General features: G+C 49.2%; 1 protein-coding gene and 1 non-coding gene across 11 annotated transcripts in view; both read left to right on the forward strand.

Moving 5' to 3' along the window:
- EP400 (E1A binding protein p400) overlaps window positions 1-20,276 on the forward strand; it is a 127,997-nt gene that overhangs the window by 79,561 nt on the left and 28,160 nt on the right. For all 10 annotated transcript variants that reach the window (XM_008005252.3, XM_073021250.1, XM_073021251.1 and 7 more), the window contains 12 exons: window positions 1,148-1,344; window positions 6,442-6,553; window positions 6,714-6,857; window positions 12,054-12,212; window positions 12,396-12,479; window positions 13,041-13,175; window positions 13,535-13,579; window positions 13,664-13,817; window positions 14,175-14,416; window positions 14,581-14,754; window positions 18,665-18,801; window positions 18,942-18,998. In XM_008005252.3, the coding sequence (XP_008003443.3) occupies window positions 1,148-1,344; window positions 6,442-6,553; window positions 6,714-6,857; window positions 12,054-12,212; window positions 12,396-12,479; window positions 13,041-13,175; window positions 13,535-13,579; window positions 13,664-13,817; window positions 14,175-14,416; window positions 14,581-14,754; window positions 18,665-18,801; window positions 18,942-18,998 (1,640 nt within the window). The remainder of the gene's footprint in view (window positions 1-1,147; window positions 1,345-6,441; window positions 6,554-6,713; window positions 6,858-12,053; window positions 12,213-12,395; window positions 12,480-13,040; window positions 13,176-13,534; window positions 13,580-13,663; window positions 13,818-14,174; window positions 14,417-14,580; window positions 14,755-18,664; window positions 18,802-18,941; window positions 18,999-20,276) is intronic.
- Window positions 395-530, forward strand: LOC119624065 (small nucleolar RNA SNORA49). Its single transcript, XR_005240154.1, has one exon. It is a non-coding gene; the product is annotated as a small nucleolar RNA SNORA49 (small nucleolar RNA).

The following is a 20,276-nucleotide window of genomic DNA, read 5'->3' on the forward strand; positions in this document are numbered from 1 at the left end:
GCGCCCCGGCAGCTTCATGAGCAGAAACCGTGCCCAGCATTCCATGTGGTGCACTAGGCCCTTGTCAGCAGCATTTCAGAGCCAGCTTCAGTAGCATGGCCCCGTGTCCCCCAGATGCTGCCCTGTAAGTCATGCAACCTGCTTTATCTCACACATATGCTCATGCACACACTGAAGAGGCCTAGAACGAAATAGAGCAAAAGGTGGTTTAACAAGTTTTCTTGGTGATAGTCTAACAAATTACAGGCAGAATGCTTTGCAGGAAGAGAGGTGTTCAGTGGTTAGGTTTCGTTTCTGGCACAGAAATAGTTATGGAAGAGAAGTATTCAAGTCATCTCCTTTCATGGTCCTCAGTGAGGTTAGAGGAATGTCTTTCACGGTTTTGTTTTTCCTGCTTCCTCAGCCTTACTCCAGGGGCTTTTTGTTGCCTGTAAAGTGCCCTGGCATTGCCTGAGGATAGATGAGAAAGCACATATCCCTCCCCAGTAAGACGCTGTTTTCTTTTGGGGCCTACAAGTTGAGCTGACAGTAAATGCAAGGTGGAATCTAACTTTTTCTTGTCACTCATGGCTGGTGTTATTTAAACCGTGGGTATGAGGGTGTTGGAGATGGGTGAGTGTAAGATGATGGTGGCTACACGGAAGAGCCATAATATAGTGCAGGGACCTTGATGTTGCTTTAACATGAGCCTTGTGTTGAATGGAATACAAACCAAGCAGTTTTGCTATGCGATAATTTCTTTTTCTTTCTTTCTTTTTTTTTTTTTTTGAGACAGAGTCTTGCTCTGTCGCCCAGGCTGGAGTGCAGTGGCACAATCTCGGCTCACTGCAAGCTCCGCCTCCCGGGTTCACCCCATTCTCCTGCCTCAGCCTCCCAAGTAGCTGGGACTACAGGCATCCGCCACCACGCCCGGCTAGTTTTTTGTATTTTTAGTAGAGATGGGGTTTCACCATGTTAACCAGGACAGTTTCTATCTCCTGACCTTGTGATCCACCCGCCTCGGCCTCCCAGAGTGCTGGGATTACAGGTGTGAGCCGGCACACCTGGCCTGCTATGGGGTAATTTCTAATTGATAAATGGTGAAATGTGTCAAAGGTTTCCCAACATTTCCCAAGAATACTAACTCCAGTGTTTTGTTTCATCTTAGGAACTGATGAGGAGTTTCAACAGAGACAGGCGGATTTTTTGTGCCATTCTTTCCACTCACAGCCGTACCACAGGTATAAACCTTGTAGAGGCAGACACCGTCGTGTTTTATGACAATGACTTGAATCCAGTGATGGATGCCAAAGCTCAGGAGTGGTGTGATCGGATCGGGAGATGCAAAGACATCCACATATACAGGTGAGGCCTGCAGGGACGGCCGTGTGGAGATGGAGTCACTGAGAAGCTTTGCAGGAGGCTTTGGTGCAGGAAGCACTAATGCAGAAACAAAAGGAAACACTAAAGGCAGTACATGATATCTAATTTTAAACTAGGTTTCGTTTTCCTTCAGACAAATGTATGTTTCTGCTGTTTTATTTATTCCTTTTATTTATACTCAACATTTGCTTGAAATTGTAAGTTAGTGATGCTGCTCACACAAATCATCTTGCCGTCCTCAGTTTTTACATGTGGTACCTCTTCCAGAGTACCTCAGTCTTAAAAGTACGATTTAGATTTTGGGTTGTTTTAATTATTATGAACTAAAAGTTACCTGTTAGTAAAATGGCTATTGAAAGAATGGTCAACACCTGTGAAAAGAAGAAAAAGAGAATTAAAATAGGTTTTTTTTTTGAGACAGACTCTTGCTCTGTCGCTCAGGCGGCAGTGCAGTGGCATGATCTTGGCTCACCGCAACCTCTGCCTCCCAGGTACAAGCGATTCTTCTGCCTCAGCCTCCTGAATAGCTGGGACTACAGGCGTGCGCCACTACGACTGGCTAATTTTTGTATTTTTAGTAGATACGGGGTTTCACCATATTGGCCAGGCTGGTCTCGAACTCCTGACCTCGTGATCCGCCTGCCTCGGCCTCCCGAAGTACTGGGATTACAGGCATGAGCCACTGCGCCCAGCCAAAATCTATTCTTATCCTTTTTTTTTTTTTTTTTTGAGATGGAGTTTTGCTCTTGTTAGTCAAGCTGGAGTGCGATGGCGCCGTCTCGGCTCACTGCAACCTCCACCTCCTGGGTTCAAGTGATTCTTCTGCCTCAGCCCCCCGAGTAGCTGGGGTTACAGGTGTGCGCCACCACGCCCTGCTAGTTTTTGTATTTTTGGTAGAGACGGGGTTTCACCATGTTGGCCAGGCTGATCTTGGAACTCCCAACCTCAGGTGATCTCCTGCCTTGGCCTCCCAAAGTGCTGGGATTATAGGCATGAGCCACAGCACCCAGCCTATTACTAGCTTTAAAGATAAAAACTGTAACTGTCAAAACACAATTGGGAGACATGGAGAAAGGTTACTGTATATGTTTAAATTTCTAAGTGCTTGCTGTTACAGTGTAATAGGATATTTACTTCTTTTGCTTATTTTGTGCCTGGTTGTGTACCGAGTGCAGCCTAGGCTCGCCTCTCATAGTGACATGTCAGTTCCCAGTAGGGAACCTGAGACTAGACAACTATGGTCCCTGCATGAGATCTCCTAGGTAGTAGCTGACACTGCAACTACAACCCCAAGTGTGCTTTAACCTCTTTTTTTGTTTTTTTTTTTTTGGAGACAGGGTCTGTTGCCTAGGCTGGAGTACAGTGGCGTGATCTTGGCTCACTGATGCCTCTATCACCTAGGCTCAAGTGATCCTCCCAGCTCAGCCTCCCGGGTGGCTGGGGCTACAGGTGTTCAGCACCATGCCTGGCTAATGTTTGTGTTTTTTGTACAGACAGGGTTTCACTATGTTGCCCAGGCTGGTCCCAAACTCCTGGACTCAAGCAGTCAGCCCGCCTCAGCCTCCCAAAGTGCTGGGATTACAGGTGTGAGTCACTGCACCCAGCCCGCCATTTGTTTTTTAACAAGACAGTTGGTGTCATAGTAATTCAAATGCTGTATTTAAATTGTTTGATTATTATTTTTCTTGCTATAAATGCATTCCTTGTTCCTCGAGGAAAAAAAGGAAAGCCTGTAAAGAAAAACAAGGATCCTATAGAGGCAGCAATTATTAATATTTAGATGCACATCTTTCCAAGACATGTTTCTGAGTCTTTAAGAAGGCTCACACTATGTCTTATTTTGTAAACTTTTTTTTTTAACAGTGTATTATACATACGTTTCCATGGTGATGAATGTAAGTTTGGTGCATGGTTTATGTTGAATGGATAAGGGCTTAGTGTGGAATCCATTCTGCATTGTTGGCCCTTTAGCAATTACTAGCTAGAAATTGGAAAAGTGTTTTATTCTCAGTAGCAATAAAGTCTCAGGCATGGCCTTAGCGGTGCAGGAACAGGGCATCTGAAGTGTGGCATGAGGTGGCCTTGAAGGATGCAGGATGAGCTGTGCCAAGTGTGAAGACCCACTTTGTTCTTGAGTGGGTAGACTTCGTTCATGAACTTGTGAAGTTTCTCCAAAGTAATACTAAAATTTAATATTTTTGTGAAAACGCTTCTCATGGGTGTGGAGGTTGTATGCGTGCACACATGTGGCTGGGTAAGGTGGTGCCAGTGTGCTTGCGGTGCGGACATCCTGACGAAGGCCGCTATCAAGATGCTTAGTGTTGCGGGTGAGAGTGTGCCCCACTATGAGCCATGGGGACCCCCAAACCGCATGAGGGTGCTGTTGGTGTCAGGGCAGATAGCCTGGCATCCATGGGGAGTTTGCATGTTAACAGAGGTTGGCTGTCACAGTAACTGGGGGGCCTTTCTGTCATGAATGTGCTGCACACCTTTCGCTCCACGAGTGAGAGGACGGGCTTGGAGTGCTGCTCCCATGGCTGACCAGAGTGGAGTCCAGAGGGATGAACGACTTGAATGTTTTCAGTGGAGCAGCAGTATTAGAACACTCTTGAAGAGACAGTGCCTGTGGCCGAGAGCTGGAAGGGACCGCCTGACCCACACAGACCCCGAAGTCAGGGGAGACAGGCACATGGCTGCAGTGAGACAGGAAGCCAAGCGTTGTACAGATACGGTGAGCCCAGTGGGCAGGCAGGTGATGAGTGGGGAGATGACAGGAAGCCGAGCATTGTGCATGTACGGTAAGCCCAGTGGGCAGGCGGGTGATAGAGCAGGAAGATGATTTGCCATTCTCAGTGTAAGTAAAGGATTAAATAGCTCCTAAAAATCGAGAAGATATATAAAGTTCCCCCCCACCTTACTTTTAAAAAGGAAGGGCCTGTGAATATGAACAGTCCATCCCAATTGGCCAAAAAGTATGAGAGGCCGCTCCAGCTCACTGGTCTGGAGAAGGAAGGACCAGTTTAATGCATGATGAGATCTCTCTTCTCATGCCCCAGACAGGTGAGACCCTAAGGGAACGAGCCTGCTCAGCCTGGTACTAGAAAAGGGATGTCCTCATGTTGATGGGAATGTGGGATTGCTATCTAAGGATGTGTGTCGCAGCTTTGTCACATGGCACAAAGCAGTCACTGGGGTACAGCCATCCCACCGTATTGAGCAGCCAGGTGGAAAATGAGCTCATGTCGAGGGATTTCTGTAATACACTGCTTAGCGAGGATAGCAGAATGCAGAGAAGTAGGAAATGAGGCAGACATTTTCCCACACGGTTGTGCATGAGGTGACAGTACACGGAACATCATGGAAGGACACACCCAGGTTCACAAAGAGCATCGTGGAACGACACAGCCAGGTTCACATGGAACATTGTGGACGGGCACACACAGGTGCACCCAGAACGCCATGGATGGACACACCCAGGTTCACACGGAGCATTGTGGAACACCACACCCAGGTTCACATGGAATGTCATGGAGGGACACAACCGGGTTCACATGGAATGTCGTGGAGGGACACACCCATGTTCACACGGAACGTCATGGAAGGACACACCCAGGTTCACACGGAACGCCATGGAAGGACACACCCAGTTTCACACGGAACGTCGTGGAAGGATATACCCAGGTTCACACGGAACGCCATGGAAGGACACACCCAGTTTCACACGGAACGTCGTGGAAGGATACACCCAGGTTCACACCGAGCGTCATGGAAACACACACCCAGGTTGAAACGGAACTTCGTGGAAGCTCGCGCCCAGGTTCACACGGAACGTTGTGGAAGCGCACACCCACCCAGGTTCACGCTGACATGGCTGCTGGGGTAGAGGGCAGGAGAGGCAGGCCGCCCTCCCTGAAGCAGCCATGAGGTGCACCTGTTAGGAAAAGTGTGCCCGTGGAAGTGCACACCGTCATATATAGGCAGCAGCACCTTCTTGTGAACTAAGGTGGGTGGAAATGCCATCCCTACCTTTTTTAATGGTTCTCAGGGTGATTGGAATCCAGGTGATTTTTTGTTTTGTTTTGTTTCTTATACTTTTATGTAATCAAATAATTTACGATGAGCATGTAGTAATATAATCAAGAAAGAGCAGATTTTCATTGAAAGGCCAGGAAAGTCTTCCTAGGTGGTGGTTTGCTGTTGATGAAGTTGTCCGTCCGTCTTTCATGTTGCTATTTCCCTTTATTATGTATTTAGTTCCTTTGTTTGTGTCTGGGTTCACGTCTTCACTTTCCATTCTGTTCCCTATGATTGTTTTTCTTTAATATTTAAGATCCTTTTAATTTCGAATTTTCTGAAAAAAAATTTGTTTTCATCTCTGTGAATATCATGCTGTTAAAGTTGTTTAATGTGAACATTTTGGGGGGTTAGCATTTAGCATTTTAGAGGCAGATGAGCCTCATGGGAAGGCAATAGACTGCGTGGTCTGTTCTGTGTCCCCAGTGATACAGTCTTAAGGAAGCCACTCAGGTGCATGTGTCCCTGCACTGGGGGTCCGTCTGTCCAGTGGGGTCACATCTACAAATCATAGTCTTAATTGAACGCCTATTGTGGGTCTGGTAGTGTACAGGGGTTAAAAAGATGAAAATGTCCATAATTACGTGAGAATGAGATGTCTCATGAGGGTTAACAAGCAAGTCTGTGAAATTATCAGTTCTGCCTGTTGGGCTCAGTGAAGGTTTCCGAGAAGATAGATGCTGGAGGTACATCTGGAAGGACCGGGTGGGACATTTCCAGGTTGAGACTGGTGGGAAAAAAACGGGATGACGTGTAGAAGGATGAGGTGGAACAGCGAAGAGTCTTCCGGAGGGGCCTCCTGTCAGCTGTCTGGGAGGCAGGAGAGCTAAGATTGGAGGGGCTGGCTGACAGCGGCCTTTGGGGCCCCACGAAGGCATGTTCCAAACAGGGGTAGACCTGGAGGAGGGATGTGGACTCGCTGATCACCATCTGCATACTGTGGCCAGCCTGTTGTCACTGCATTTCCAGGTGACCGACTTAGCATCTTATGTCCTTTGTTTGCAGGCTTGTGAGTGGCAATTCCATTGAAGAGAAATTGTTGAAAAATGGAACTAAAGATTTGATCCGAGAAGTGGCTGCTCAGGGAAATGACTACTCCATGGCCTTCTTAACTCAGGTACTCCTTATTCGGTGAGAGTCCTTGAGGTGAGGCCCGCTGTGCGGCGCATGGAATCGCCTGGTGTTAGTGCACACTAGCGAGGGGCTTTGGTCTCCAGCTCAGGTCAGATGCACACTTGGACCTTGTACTGGGGAGTAACGCATGTCTCTGTGTTCAGCGAACCATCCAGGAGCTGTTTGAGGTTTATTCTCCCATGGATGATGCTGGCTTCCCGGTCAAAGCTGAGGAGTTTGTGGTGCTTTCTCAGGAACCTTCTGTCACGGAAACCATTGCACCCAAAATTGCAAGACCTTTCATAGAGGTGAGAATACATTGAATCTGGCTGGAGAGTTGCATGGTGGGAGCCGTCAGAACACCTGCACCCTCCCCTGGGGCTCTGAGTGCTTAGTCCCCATTCTTCCCTGGCCTGAAGCCCTCTTCCCGTCCCTGCTTTTGGAGCCTCCCCCCTCCCTTCTTTCCGTCATGGGGATTTTGAACTGCAAATACAAGTGAGGGAAATGGTGACAAAGGTCGCGAACCACAGGCCTGTCACTGAAGCAGTTGCTGCCGTCTTCATCCGCACTTTCCCACAGTCTCAGCTCCTTCCCCTCCCTGTGGAAATCTATTCCTGCCTCCTCTGGAGGCTCTACCAGCACTGCCCCTGCTCCCCTCCAGCTGGCTGTGTTGGCTTCTCCCTGAGCAGAGCAGTCACTAGCCTGCACTCAGGTGCTAAGTGTCAGGTGCCGGTTGATTGTGAAGACTGAGTGTAAGAAAGAACACAGACTATCATGTTGGTACTTTTGAATGTTGACTGCCTGTTGAAGTGATAATATTTTGGCTGTCGGGTTATGTCAGTATTTTACTGTTTTGGCGTGGGTACTAGAAGATAGAGGGCATGTTTGGGTCCTTTGATTTTTCCCTTTTGGAGGTGCTGCTGTGTGGACACATCACATACCTGTCACGGGGCCGCTGTTCCCTCCCTGTCCCCATGGCTGCCTGCCAAAGCCCTACAGCCTCACGTCCTGGAGATGGAGGCTTTTAGCTACCTTCGTTCTCTGAGTCCTCTCTTCCTTCATGTGGCCCTGCTACTCCTCCAGAGCTTGTTCTGGGGCCCCCCTTGCTATGCCTCTTACCTTGGAAGGATTTGGTATCCCTGTGCATCTTTTTTCCTGCCCTGTTTGACTACAGCGCCTGACTGCATGGGCTTTTCTGTATGTTTTTCTTTTCGGTGAAAGCGTTAAAGACGAGACCAGGCACACTGCACAGCCTCTCAGCACCTGTCCCTAGACACGTGAGATTGAGCCTCCCAGCCTCATGGTGTCAGCCCCGTCCTTGCCTGTGCTTAGCTTGTTCTCATCAACTCTGATGCTGTCTCCTCTTCCATTTCTAAACATTACTCAGTTACCAAATAAGTAAGAAATACTTGGGGCATGACTGTTTTAGTCCGTTTGTGTTGCTGTAAAGGAATACCTGAGACTGGGTGATTTATTTTAAAAAGGGGTTTATTTCACTCACGTTTCTGATGGCAGCAGAGTTCAGGATTGAGCATCTGTCTGGTGAGGGCCTCAGACAGCTTCCATGGTGGCAGAAGGGGAGGGGGAGCTGCATGTGCAGGCCACGGAGCGAGAGAGGGAGCGAGGGGCAGACAGCAGGCTTCCTTTAATAGACTGACCCTCACAGGACGAACAGGGCGAGACCCATTCCCCCAGCCCCAGAGCATGTCTGTTCCTGAGGGATCCACCTATGACCCAAACCTTTGAGAATTTATCATGAAAAGCCAGTCTCCTGCCCTGCCCCGTACCCTGCCACCACCCCGTTTCTCACATTTCTTCTGGAGATTGTCTGTGTATCATTTCCTTTACACAGAAATACCTTACAGATTGTTACGTATCAGGAGGTATGGATCAACCTCATTCCATTTTAAGGAGGTAATACATGCATGAGGTTGGAAAAGAAAAACAACACAAAATCATAGCTAGGGCCAGGTGTGGTGGCTCAGGCTGTAATCCCAGTACTTTGGGAAGCTGAGGCTAGAGGAGGGCTTGAAGCCAGAAGTTCAAGACTGGCATGGGCATTATAGTGGGACCCCATCTCTACAAGAAGAATTTTAAAAACTATGAGTGTGGTGGTGAGGACCTGTAGTCCCAGCTACTGGGGTGGCTGAGGCGGGAGGATCTCTTAAGCCCAGGAGATTGAGGCTGCTGTGAGCTGTGATCGTGCCACTACACTCCAACCTGGGTGACAGAGTGAGACCCTGTCTCAAAGACAAAATATGCAAAGGACCTGACTCTGTGTGTCTCAAAGGAAAACATGTAAGTGGCCGATGTGTAGACGAAATAATGTCCAGCATCACTAATCATCAGGAAAATCAAATAAAAACCACATGAGGTACCAACTGGCACCTGTTAGGATGACTGTCATCAAAACGCAAAAGATAGCGAGTGTTGGTGAGGGCATGGAGGAAAGGGACCTGTTGCACTCTGTTCCTGGGAACGTCGTTGGCACAGCCACCATGGGAGACGGCAGGGAGCTTCCTCAAAAATGTGGAAATAGAGCTCCCACAGGATCCAGCAATCCCACTGCTGGGTGTCTATCCAAAGAGTTGAAATTAGCGCGTAGAAGAGGGGTCTGCACCCTCGTGTTCATGGCAGCACCATCCCAGCAGCCAGGACACAGAATCAACCCAAGTGTCCATCAGAAGTCTGGGATTTTCTGTATTGGCTCTGTTGTTTCCCAGCAGCATAGTATTTCAACACATAGATTCTTTGGAAACATACTTGTTGATTGTTTTACTGTGTGTCAGGCATTGTTCTAAGCAGTGGGGATACAGGATCGAAAAAAAGACAAGAATTTCACCTTTCCTGAAGCTTATATTCTAGTAAGGAGAGAGGCAGAAACCAAACCTAGTGAGTAAAGCATGTAATTTATTCACACGAGAAGCTGTGAAATGCTGAGTCCAGGGGAGAATGTTGTGGTCACCACAGTAGACAGGTCAGTGTGGCTGAGGGGGTGGGGAGGGTGTGACCAGGTGGGGCCTGACTGCAGGAAGCCCTTGGAAGGGTTTGAGTCAAGCTGTGGTGCAGGGTCTGGCATGACCTAAGAGAGTCGCTCTGACTCCTTTGTTGAGACTCGGTTGTAGCAAGGCAGGGGGATCCTGGGGCCCAGTTAAGAGTCCCAGAGCAGTAACACTGGTGAGCAAGGCTGGTGAGGAAAGCTGGGGGACCTGCCGGGGCAGCAGGGGGGTCTTTGGAGGGTGGAGCCAGCAGGACTCGCTGCAGTGGGTGTGTGAGGAGGATGGCTGCTCCTCACTGGCTTGACCGGCCCCTGGGAACAGAGAGGTAGGTTAGCCTTGACCTTTTGCCAGCAGAGACAGATCCACGTTAGCGTGCTGTGCTCGTACCTGCTGCACGGGACTGTGGCTGTAGGATTCTTCTATCATGGGCAACGGTCATCAGAGGATTTGTGCCTGAAAAATGATTTTAAGAAAAGTCCTTGTTGACATACAAAAACATGCAGCAAGTGTACGCATCACAAAGATTCCAGCTGGAGAAATGTTCTGTCAGTAGAAGCACCTAGTAGCTAGCATCTGGTGGAGGAGGAGGATGTGGCTGGCTCCTCAGAAGGCCTGTCCCCCCATCGGTGCTGCCTCTTGAGAATTCTGACAGCATTCCCTGCTTCTGCACTTTCTATACATGGGGCGCTCTTCCTTCGGGTCTGCCTTCTTGTTGTGCGCGGCAGTCGGTAACTCATTCTCACTGCTGTGTAGAGTTCTGTCTGAATATACCACAGTTGATCAGATCTGCGGCTCATGGATGTGGTAGAGTGGTTAATTTGAGTTGCGCTCCTGTGGGTGTTTCTATCCTTGTCTTTGGTAAGCACGCATGTGCAATTCAGGCTGCATACGTTTGACCTCAGGAGATGCTGTGGCTGCACCGGGGATGCTCCCACCATGGGATTGTTCTGGGTGGTGGTGTGGAGGCGAAATTGCTGGTCCTGTCACCGTAGCTACAGGGTGGAATGTGGGATAGTCTCATTGTGGTTTAATTTGTAGTTTTGCTGTTGATGGATGAGTTTGAGTGCCTCTTCACGTATTTACTGATAGTTTGAGTACTTTTTAAAGAAATGCCAAGGCTTTTCCCAATTTTTTTTTATTGGGTTTTTCTCTATTTCTTTTTCTTTTCTTTTTTTTTTAAACGGAGTCCCACTCATCGTCCAGGCTGCAGTGCAGTGGTATGATCTCGGCTCACTGCAACCTCCACCTCCCAGGTTGAAGTGATTCTCCAGCTCAGCCTCCCAAGTAGCTGGGATTACAGGTGCATGCCACCACGCCTGGCTAATTTTTATATTTTTAGTAGAGATGGGGTTTCTCCATGTTGGCAAGACTGGTCTTGAACCTCTGACCTCAGGTGATCCACCTGCCTCGACCTCCCAAAGTGCTGTGATTACAGGCGTGAGCCACCATGCCTGGCCAGTTGTCTCTGTTTCTTAATGACTTGTTGGAGTTCTTTATGTATCCCAGATAAAAGGCCTTTGTTTGATACACGTGACATATCTTCCCATTCTGTGGTTTGCCTTTCTAAACGCTATATATTGATGAGCAGAAGTTCCAAGTTCTGACACCATCCAGGGTCCACGTCTGCTGTCTTTATAGTGGGTGCTGTTTGTGCTCTGCTGAGGAGATTCTCTGCCCACCTGAAGGTCGCCGTGCATCCTCCTCTGTTTTCTTCTACATGTTGCGTTGTTTTATGTTTGCTACTTAGGTGCACCACCTATCTGGCAATAAGTTCTGTGTATAGTGTCGAAGTAGTATTATATAACTTTGCAGGTTTTACCAGATTGCCCTGGAAACAGATTGTATCAGTTTTTAATTTGTATCTTCTAACTAAAAACCATACCTCCATGTCAGATGTCTTTTGCCCACATCTGCAGGTAACTATCAGACGTGTGTTCCTAGCTGTTTCTGCAGATGAACAGTGGCGTCTCCTCGTTCTAACTTGCGTGTCTTGCACTGTGATAAAGCTGTCTTGTATGTTATAGTCATCAATGCTACATTTCGCGGTGGACTTGCTCCTGCTGCCGTAATGTTGGGCTGTCCGTCTGCTGTCTGTTTCCTGGACAGAAGCCTCTGTCCTGCTGTGTCTGTCAGCTGAGGGCAGTGGTGTGCATCCGGTCTGAGACAGAGCCTCCTGGGCCTTTCTTGTTCTCGGAGCTTCCCTGGCCCTGGGTGCCCTGGCACGCTTTCCCTGCGTCAGTGCTCAGCCCTTCCATGGGGCCTGCCTGTCCAACTCGATAGTAAGGTTAGCAAGGCCCAGGAGGTTTCCCGCTCATTTTCTGTATTCTCTAAGTGCCTTATCATTTTCACCTGTAAGAGGACCTCAGGGAAGGAGTGGATGGCCTTTATAGAGAGTGGGTGATTACAGTGTAGGCATCTCCATTAACTTTACATAGGATGGCTCTTTTTCAAACTACCCTCATTTAAAAAGTCTGTCAAGGCAATCTAAACATCGACTTTCCTCAGGCCCTCAAGAGTATTGAGTATCTGGAGGAGGATGCCCAGAAGTCCGCAGAGGAGGGGGTGCCGGGACCACACACTGATGCGCTGTCCTCAGACTCTGAGAACGTGCCATGTGATGAAGAACCATCCCAATTAGAGGAACTAGCTGACTTCATGGAGCAGGTTTGGGCATGTTTTCCTTTACAACTACCTACTTTAAAAATTTGACCGTTCTATGAAATATTTATTGTTCACTGCAAGAAAAATCACTTTTTTGATTCAAATGTTGGTGAGTGGGTTGTATAAGGAACTTGACTTTTATTAACTTGCTGTTAACCCTATTCAAAAAATATACTTTTGGAACAGCTTACACCAATTGAAAAATACGCTTTAAATTACCTGGAATTATTCCATGCTTCCACTGAGCAAGAAAAAGCGAGAGACAGTGAGGTAAGACGGTCAGCTTTCAGTCAGTGAAAAAAATGGCAATATTTTCAGAGTTAAGTTTGATTTAAAGTAAATGTGACTTCATTAAATTAGAGTCACAAAAGCCAAAACCCACAAGTTTGGAAACGAACTTAAAATGAAGAGAGTCTCGAGAAGCCCGTAGGGACCGTGGAGCTTGTTTTTCCCCCAAAGGGACCGTGGGGCTTGTTCACCCCTCGTAGGGACCGTGAAGCTTGTTTTCCCCCCAAAGGGACCGTGGGGCTTGTTCACCTCTCATAGGGACCGTGGAGCTTGTTCACCTCTTGTAGGGAACATGGAGCTTGTTCACCCCTCGTAGGGACCGTGGAGCTTGTTTTCCCCCCATAGGGACCATGGGGCTTGTTCTGCCCTCAATGTCTTTGATTTGATTTGCAGCAGGCTGCTGCTTGCAGGGTGACACGTTGTGGGTCAGTGTGTATAGAGAACATGTGGCTCTGAGACAGCAGGGAGACCTGTAGTGGGGACTCGGGGACTGCTCTGAGCTGCGTTCCTGATCCTGAAAGTTCCTGCTGCTCTCCCCATCAGGACGCAGTGATGACTGCAGTGAGGGCGTGGGAGTTCTGGAACCTGAAGACCCTGCAGGAGAGGGAGGCCCGGCTGCGGCTGGAGCAGGAGGAGGCGGAGCTCCTGACCTACACCCGAGAGGATGCCTACAGCATGGTACCTGGCCCAGGGCCCTCCTGCCCTCTTGCCCCCCTGCTGAGGGGCACTTGTTCAGCCATGTTTGGCTGTTCAAAATCTGTGTACATTGACATGAGAAAATGCCTAGGAATTGTTACTTCTCATATCAAAACAACTTCACTCATGTTCTAAAAACACAGTTTTCTTAAAAATTGACACTTGGAGATTGCAGTTAGATATTGACCAGTTCTGATTAAAGCATTTATAAATCTTATTATAAATAGTCATGTCGATCAGACTTACTTGGAAGACTTAATAAGTATGAAGGTACATGATTTGTGGCTTACAACATGACACTGAGACTTGGTGGAAATTAGAGCATGCCGTGTTCCCTACAGGAGTATGTCTACGAAGATGTCGATGGGCAGGCAGAAGTCATGCCGGTGAGTGCTGCCCTCTCCCTTTGGGTCTGCGCGGGCAGCTTCCTGTGAGTTCCACATCTCATGGGCCCTCCCTTCTCTGTGCAGCTCTGGACCCCACCCACCCCGCCACAGGATGACAGTGACATCTATCTTGACTCGGTCATGTGTCTCATGTATGAAGCCACTCCCATCCCAGAGGCTAAGCTGCCCCCCGTGTATGTGAGGAAGGAGCGGAAGCGACACAAAACAGACCCCTCAGGTGCGCATCCCGAGGGCATCCCGTGACCTAGGCGGGCCCTGGCCTGCAGAGTCCCTGCATATCAGCCGCTTTCTGCTGTCTACCGTCTGCCTGTCTGCTGCAGGGCAAGTGCCCACACGCCCGTCCACTGCCTCTCAGGCCCTGTGCACAAGTTCTGTTGTTTCCAATGAGGAAACCTTCGTGTTTCCTTCTAATTGACCGTGAAGACCTGAGAGCAGGTCTATCTTTGGCAGGTGCTTTCTGCAGCCTCTTTGCCCAGGCACCTCCAGACTTGCCCAACCTGTTTCCTTTGTCTTTTGCCTGCCAATGTGGAATCTCCTGGTTTACTGTCTTGCTGAAGACAGCCTCTCTGTTCAGCTGCAGGCAGGAAGAAGAAGCAGCGTCATGGGGAGGCAGTCGTCCCTCCTCGGTCCCTGTTTGACCGAGCGACACCAGGCCTCCTGAAAATTCGCAGAGAGGGCAAGGAGCAGAAGAAGAATATTCTGCTGAAGCAGCAGGTGCCGTTCGCCAAGCCCCTGCCAACTTTTGCCAAACCCACAGCTGAGCCTGGTCAAGACAACCCCGAGTGGCTCATCAGTGAGGACTGGGCGCTGCTGCAGGTAGGTGGGCATGGTCTTTGTGCCAGCGGTCACGTGGTCATTTTTCTCCCTCACGTCTGTGCTTCCAGCTCACTGTGGTCACTTTGCGGGGAGTCTTTGGCAGGAGGGAAGACCTTCTGACTTAGAGTGTATTCGCCTGTTTTATCTGAAACCTCGTTCTCTAGGCTGTAAAGCAGTTACTGGAGCTGCCTTTGAACCTCACAATCGTGTCACCTGCTCACACACCTAATTGGGATCTTGTCAGTGACGTCGTTAACTCCTGTAGCCGAATCTACCGCTCTTCCAAACAGTGCCGGAATCGCTACGAGAACGTCATCATTCCACGAGAGGAGGGGAAGGTAAGCACGGTCTCGTTTGTCCTCCAAGGAGAACACAGGCAGGTGTGGTGGCTGTGGCCTGCAGTGTTGGCTCCAGTCCTGCTCTTCACTGACTGGGCTCCTTGATCCCTGTGGGTCTGCGGTGAAGTCCATCTCCTCGGGCTCCTGATGGACCCAGCGAGGTCAGGTTCCTGCACTGTGCCTCGCCTATGGCATGAGCAGTGATGGAGGTGTTCGCACTGTGCTTGGTGTTGGCAGCAGGCCTCATACCTGAGGTTTTATCTGATACCAACATTTGCACTGCCGTTGTCATTTCTAAGATAGTGTGGGTGTCATCCGAATACTTGGCCGTATATATATGTATACATTTTCGCTTTGTAACCCAGGCTGGAGTGCAGTGGCACGATCTCAGCTCACTGCAGACTCCGCCTCCCGGGTTCACACCATTCTCCTGCCTCAGCCTCCTGAGTAGCTGGGACTACAGGCTTCCACCGCCACACCCGGCTAATTTTTTGTATTTTTAGTAGAGACGGGGTTCCACTGTGTTAGCCAGGATGGTCTCGATCTCCTGACCTTGTGATCCACCCGCCTCGGCCTCCCAAAGTGCTGAGATTACAGGCGTGAGCCACTGCACCCGGCCGATATATATACATTTTCAACAAGGTTTTGGATGAATGAAAAGACCTTTCTCTGGGTTTTGATCATGGCATACTTAAATGAGGGTATCATCCAAATACTTGGTCATATATAGACAGACATTTTCAAGAAGTTTTTGGGTGAGTAAAAAGATAAGCTGTCTCGCTTTGTTTTGATCATAGCATACTTAAAGAAAAGTCTGTTACTGGTACCTCTGCTATTCTGGTACTGAATGACTGGCTGGCTGCAATGGTTTGACAAGCGTAATATTCCGTGTTTCAGGGTTAACTATAAGTATTGCAAGTGTTTGTTTACATATAGTATAGTCAAATCGTTGGTCTTTCATGTAAGAAGTCAGCTGTGTGGTTTGTAGCTTGGCCCCGGAAGAGTCCAGGCAGCTGGTCAGTAACGTGTAGGTGTGCGTGTGGCGTGCCTTCCCCCGAACTGAGTCATCCCTCTCCATTGTGCATCTGGCTTTCTTCAGGCAGCTCCTCCTTGCTGCTTGCCTGCCTTTCTCGCCTCAGGACCGCATCCAGAGCCCCCATACCAGCAGCGTCTGCATGCTCTGCTGTGCCCACGTTGCCGGTGTCCACACCCCTCAGGGGATGTGCTGTCCCACTTCCAGGGCACTTGCCATGCTGGTGTGTGGGGACCACTGCCTTTCAGTTCACCTCGTGGAGCCCATCCAAACAGGAGCTGTGGGCACGTCTTCTTGCATGGGGCAGGGTGGGGCAGATATAGTAGAGGCAGGCATCCAGTACTTTTACTATATTTACTTTTGTTTCTAGTTTGTGAGAATTACATTTTCTCCATAATAGCCAGATCCATCCTCAGGAAGCGAACATCACACTTAATTTATTTCTGTACCCGCTCTTTCAGTCATCTCTCTCCATTTTGCTAAAAACACTTATCTGAAAATAAAGCATTTTTTTGTTGTTGTTGTTGAACGTAGAAAAGCAAGTTTTCTTCGTAATACCACTTTGTGGTCCCTTTACCAATAAGACTTCCTGGAATCTTGCGTTAATTAGATTTTCTGTGTTTTGGAAGCATTTGTAATAATAGCCATTACCTTATTATGGAAAAAAGTAAAGCTAAAATATTGTCTTCTTTTATAGCTGATTTATGAAGCTAATCCAGAGAAAAAGGCAAAAATATTTGTAAAGTTTGAGGGTGATGTTCTTTTTTTTTTTTTTTTTTTTTTAGACAGGAGTTTCACTGTTGTTGCCTAGGCTGGAGTGCAGTGGCATGATCTCGGCTCACTGCAACCTCTGCCTCTCAGGTTCATGTGATTCTCCTGCCTCAGCCTCCCAAGTAGCTGGGATTACAGGTGCATGCCACCACGCCTGGCTAATTTTTGTATTTTTAGTAGAGATGTGTCCTCTACTGCTAGAGGAATACCCTAAATTTCATCAAGTTGGCCAGGCTACTCTCGAACTCCTGACCTCAGATAATCCACCTACCTTGGCCTCCCAAAGTGTTGGGATTACAGGCATGAGCCACCACCCGCGACTGCGGGTGATGTTCTGAATAAGTTGGAGCACTTTGTTAAGAGCCTGTGCACAGAAACGTAGAGTAAGATTCAGTCTTACCCTATATTTTAGGAATCAACAGAAACCTGAGACCTAGAATTTTCTCCAGGGCCTCTCATTCTGTATGTAGAGGCCATGACTCTTTGCATTAGAGGACCCCACGGTGACTTGTCCAGCCCCCTAAAGGGCATCCTGAGCCTCCATGTCCCTCACGCCCTGTGGAAGCCCTTGATGGTGACAGTGGTCGGATGTGTGCGTGAGTGGGACAGCCCCACCTCTCAGAGCCTGCGGGACTCCGGCAAGCCATGTGGGATGGGGCATTCATGCCTGGTGAGAGCCTGCACAGGAGCTCCCTTACCAGACACACAGTCTTTCCGCCTCTGGCCTGGCTCAACCTAGCCATCCAGCGTCTTGTGTGATAGACCTGGTCTTACTCTTATGCACCCCTTCTCCCTCCCTCCCTTTGCTCACTCTTAGGACGATAGATAGGAGGAGAATGCTTCCCTGTATGGCACAGTGTTCTGGGAGGAGACTGCTGTGGTCTTGCATGTTGGTTTCTAGTTCTGGTTGTCCTTAGTGTTGCCTTCAGAATTTAGGGCATTCCTCTAGCAGTAGAGGACACGTGTGCACACAGACATGTGTGCTTGTACATGCGCAGACACACCTGTACCTGGGCCTGTGCTGCTGTGTCATGTGAGAGTCTTGGTTTTCGCCTTGGCACACTCTCTTTGACCGGAGTTTAGAGGAGCATGGGGGAAGAGCCCTGGGCAAGGAAGGAGGTGCTTGAGCCCTGGTCTTGACTTGTCACTACCTCTGTGACCTTGCACAGAGAGCATTCCTGGGATGGCTGTTCACTTCACAGGATAAGGAGTTACTTTAAAATTCTGCAGGATGCTAAGATGTCTTGGGAGCAAGTAGCCCACAATTGAGTGGCCCGTTGTTTAGCCGTGCAATTTATGAAGGAAGGACTGCCAGGCATAAGCACTGCTAAAGACCCCCAAGAATGTACCTTGAGACACCGTTGGGCATGCAGCAGCCTCACTGTCCACCATGGGCAGAGGACAGTGGTGTCCATGGCGGTCCGCACTGCCCCTTGGTGTTACCGGGTGAAGGCTCACAGCCTGCTCCACACGGTTACCTGCCGTGTGACCTCGGGCACTTTGCACACCTATTTTGTTCCCTCTCCCTCTTTTTTTTTTTTTTTTTGAGACGGAGTCTCGCTCCGTCACCCAGGCTGGAGTGCAGTGGCCGGATCTCAGCTCACTGCAAGCTCCGCCTCCCGGGTTCATGCCATTCTCCTGCCTCAGCCTCCCGAGTAGCTGGGACTACAGACGCCTGCCACCACGCCCGGCTAGTTTTTTGTATTTTTTAGTAGAGACGGGATTTCTCCGTGTTAGCCAGAATGGTCTCGATCTCCTGACCTCGTGATCCGCCCGTCTCAGCCTCCCAAAGTGCTGGGATTACAGGCGTGAGCCACCGCACCCGGCCTCCCTCTCCCTCTTTAGGTGATTATGGGGCTTATGTGAGAGAACACCTGGAAAGGGTTAGCGTGGACGGGGGAGTGTCATAGCAGTTGGCCGTGACAGCCACTTAATGCTGCTGCTGTTGGGTTATGCCTGGACTTGGAAAGAAGGCCCAGGAAAGGAAAGTTTGTGTTCAGCCATGGGGAGTTTAGTCTCAGATTCCCACCCAGTGAGGCCTGTGTCCCGCGCAGCCATCTGTCCATGCTGCCTAATTCAGATGCACTCTCGTCAATTTTGTTGCAGAGTAAAAACAACCGTCCTCTCCGTACGAGCCAGATCTATGCCCAGGATGAGAATGCCACACACACCCAACTGTACACGAGCCACTTTGACTTAATGAAAATGACTGCGGGCAAGAGGAGCCCCCCAATCAAACCTCTGTATGTTTCCTGAGTGCTCATTTTATGTTAATTATGACTGAGTAGATTGCGTGAAGCTTGGTTTTGATGTATTTTTAACATAACGCTTCTTCAGATATTTCCTTTATTTAATAATTACTGTCTCACCATCTATACTGCAGGCTTGGCATGAATCCCTTTCAGAAGAACCCCAAGCACGCGTCTGTGTTGGCAGAAAGGTATTTCTCTAGTCATGACACATTTGTTACTGTTTGGAAGGATTTCATTCCAGTGTCATCTGAGTTCAGCGAGTTCAGCAAATCGTTGTGCACTTAGTGTGTTCAGGCATCAGCTGGACATGGCAGTGCGCAGAACCTGCGGGAGAGATGGTGCTTCTCCTGCCGTGGGCTGGGGTGTGCATGGGACGGCCCCTGCCCTGTCTCTGTGTTACAGGGATTGTCCTTGCTGGCCCTCGGTGGGGAAAGACGCTGACAGACATGATGAGTGTGCCAGGGCCATGTGGCCAACCACAAGGGGCTTTCTTCCTTGCACCCCACCTCTCAGGCACTGATTTTGTTAGCCATATCTTAAGAACACATCATGTTTAGGGGTGTGTGTATTTGCCCTGAAGTTCTACAGGGGAAAAGAGGAATGGATGAATGGATAGGTAGAGAAGTGGGTAGATGCAAGAAAGCAAATGGGGTAAGAATTGGATGGCGAAACCCCAGTGTGGAACCTTAGTGCCAGGCACGTGGGTGTCTGCTGTGTTTCTGACTGTCCGACTCTTCCCATAAATGTTGGAAATGCTGGGATGAAATGGTGTGCATCTGGTTTAGGCACTGTTGTCACACAGTGGCAGATTTGGGATGCTTCCTTGTTCTGTGGCTCCCTTTCCACACAGTGGTGGAGTGATCCTTGTCAGAGGGAGTTGGCCCAGGGCCCATCTCCTCAAGCCCCCAGGACTCCCTCCTGCCCATGCTCTGAGTCGCCTGACCCTGGCTTTCGGCCCCTTGGTGCTCCCTGGGTGTGCTGGCAGCCGCGCCTCAGGCCTTCACTTAACCACCCTCGTGAGATGTTTTCAGAGCATACTGTTGAGAATTGCAGCCCTACCCTGCTGTTTTCCTTCATAGCAGTCAGTATACGTCTTCAGACCTACTGCACGTTTTACCTGTTTGTTGTCTGATGTGAGTGCTATGATTGTTGGGACTCTAGTGTCTGGGAGCACAGACCAGGCGTTTGATTTATGTTGTCGATTAAATGAAGAGTTAATTCACCCAACTAATATTTATGGACCTGCTGCGGGCCTGCACGGCGTGGAGCCTGGGCATTCCCAGGGGAGTGAGACAGGCTCAGTCCCGCCCTCCCTTTGCCTCACTGGAGGGCGTCCTCACAGAATGAACAGACAGTGATTTTCCTGAGTACAGTGCAGGCACATGAGGTGGGCTGTGCGTTTTGGCGGCTGCCACCAGTTACCCTGGGGATGTGTTCAGAGATACTTCTCCTGGAGCATGGGAGAG

This window comes from Chlorocebus sabaeus, chromosome 11 (assembly GCF_047675955.1).
Source record: "Chlorocebus sabaeus isolate Y175 chromosome 11, mChlSab1.0.hap1, whole genome shotgun sequence".
In the NCBI taxonomy this organism is placed as follows: domain Eukaryota; kingdom Metazoa; phylum Chordata; class Mammalia; order Primates; family Cercopithecidae; genus Chlorocebus; species Chlorocebus sabaeus.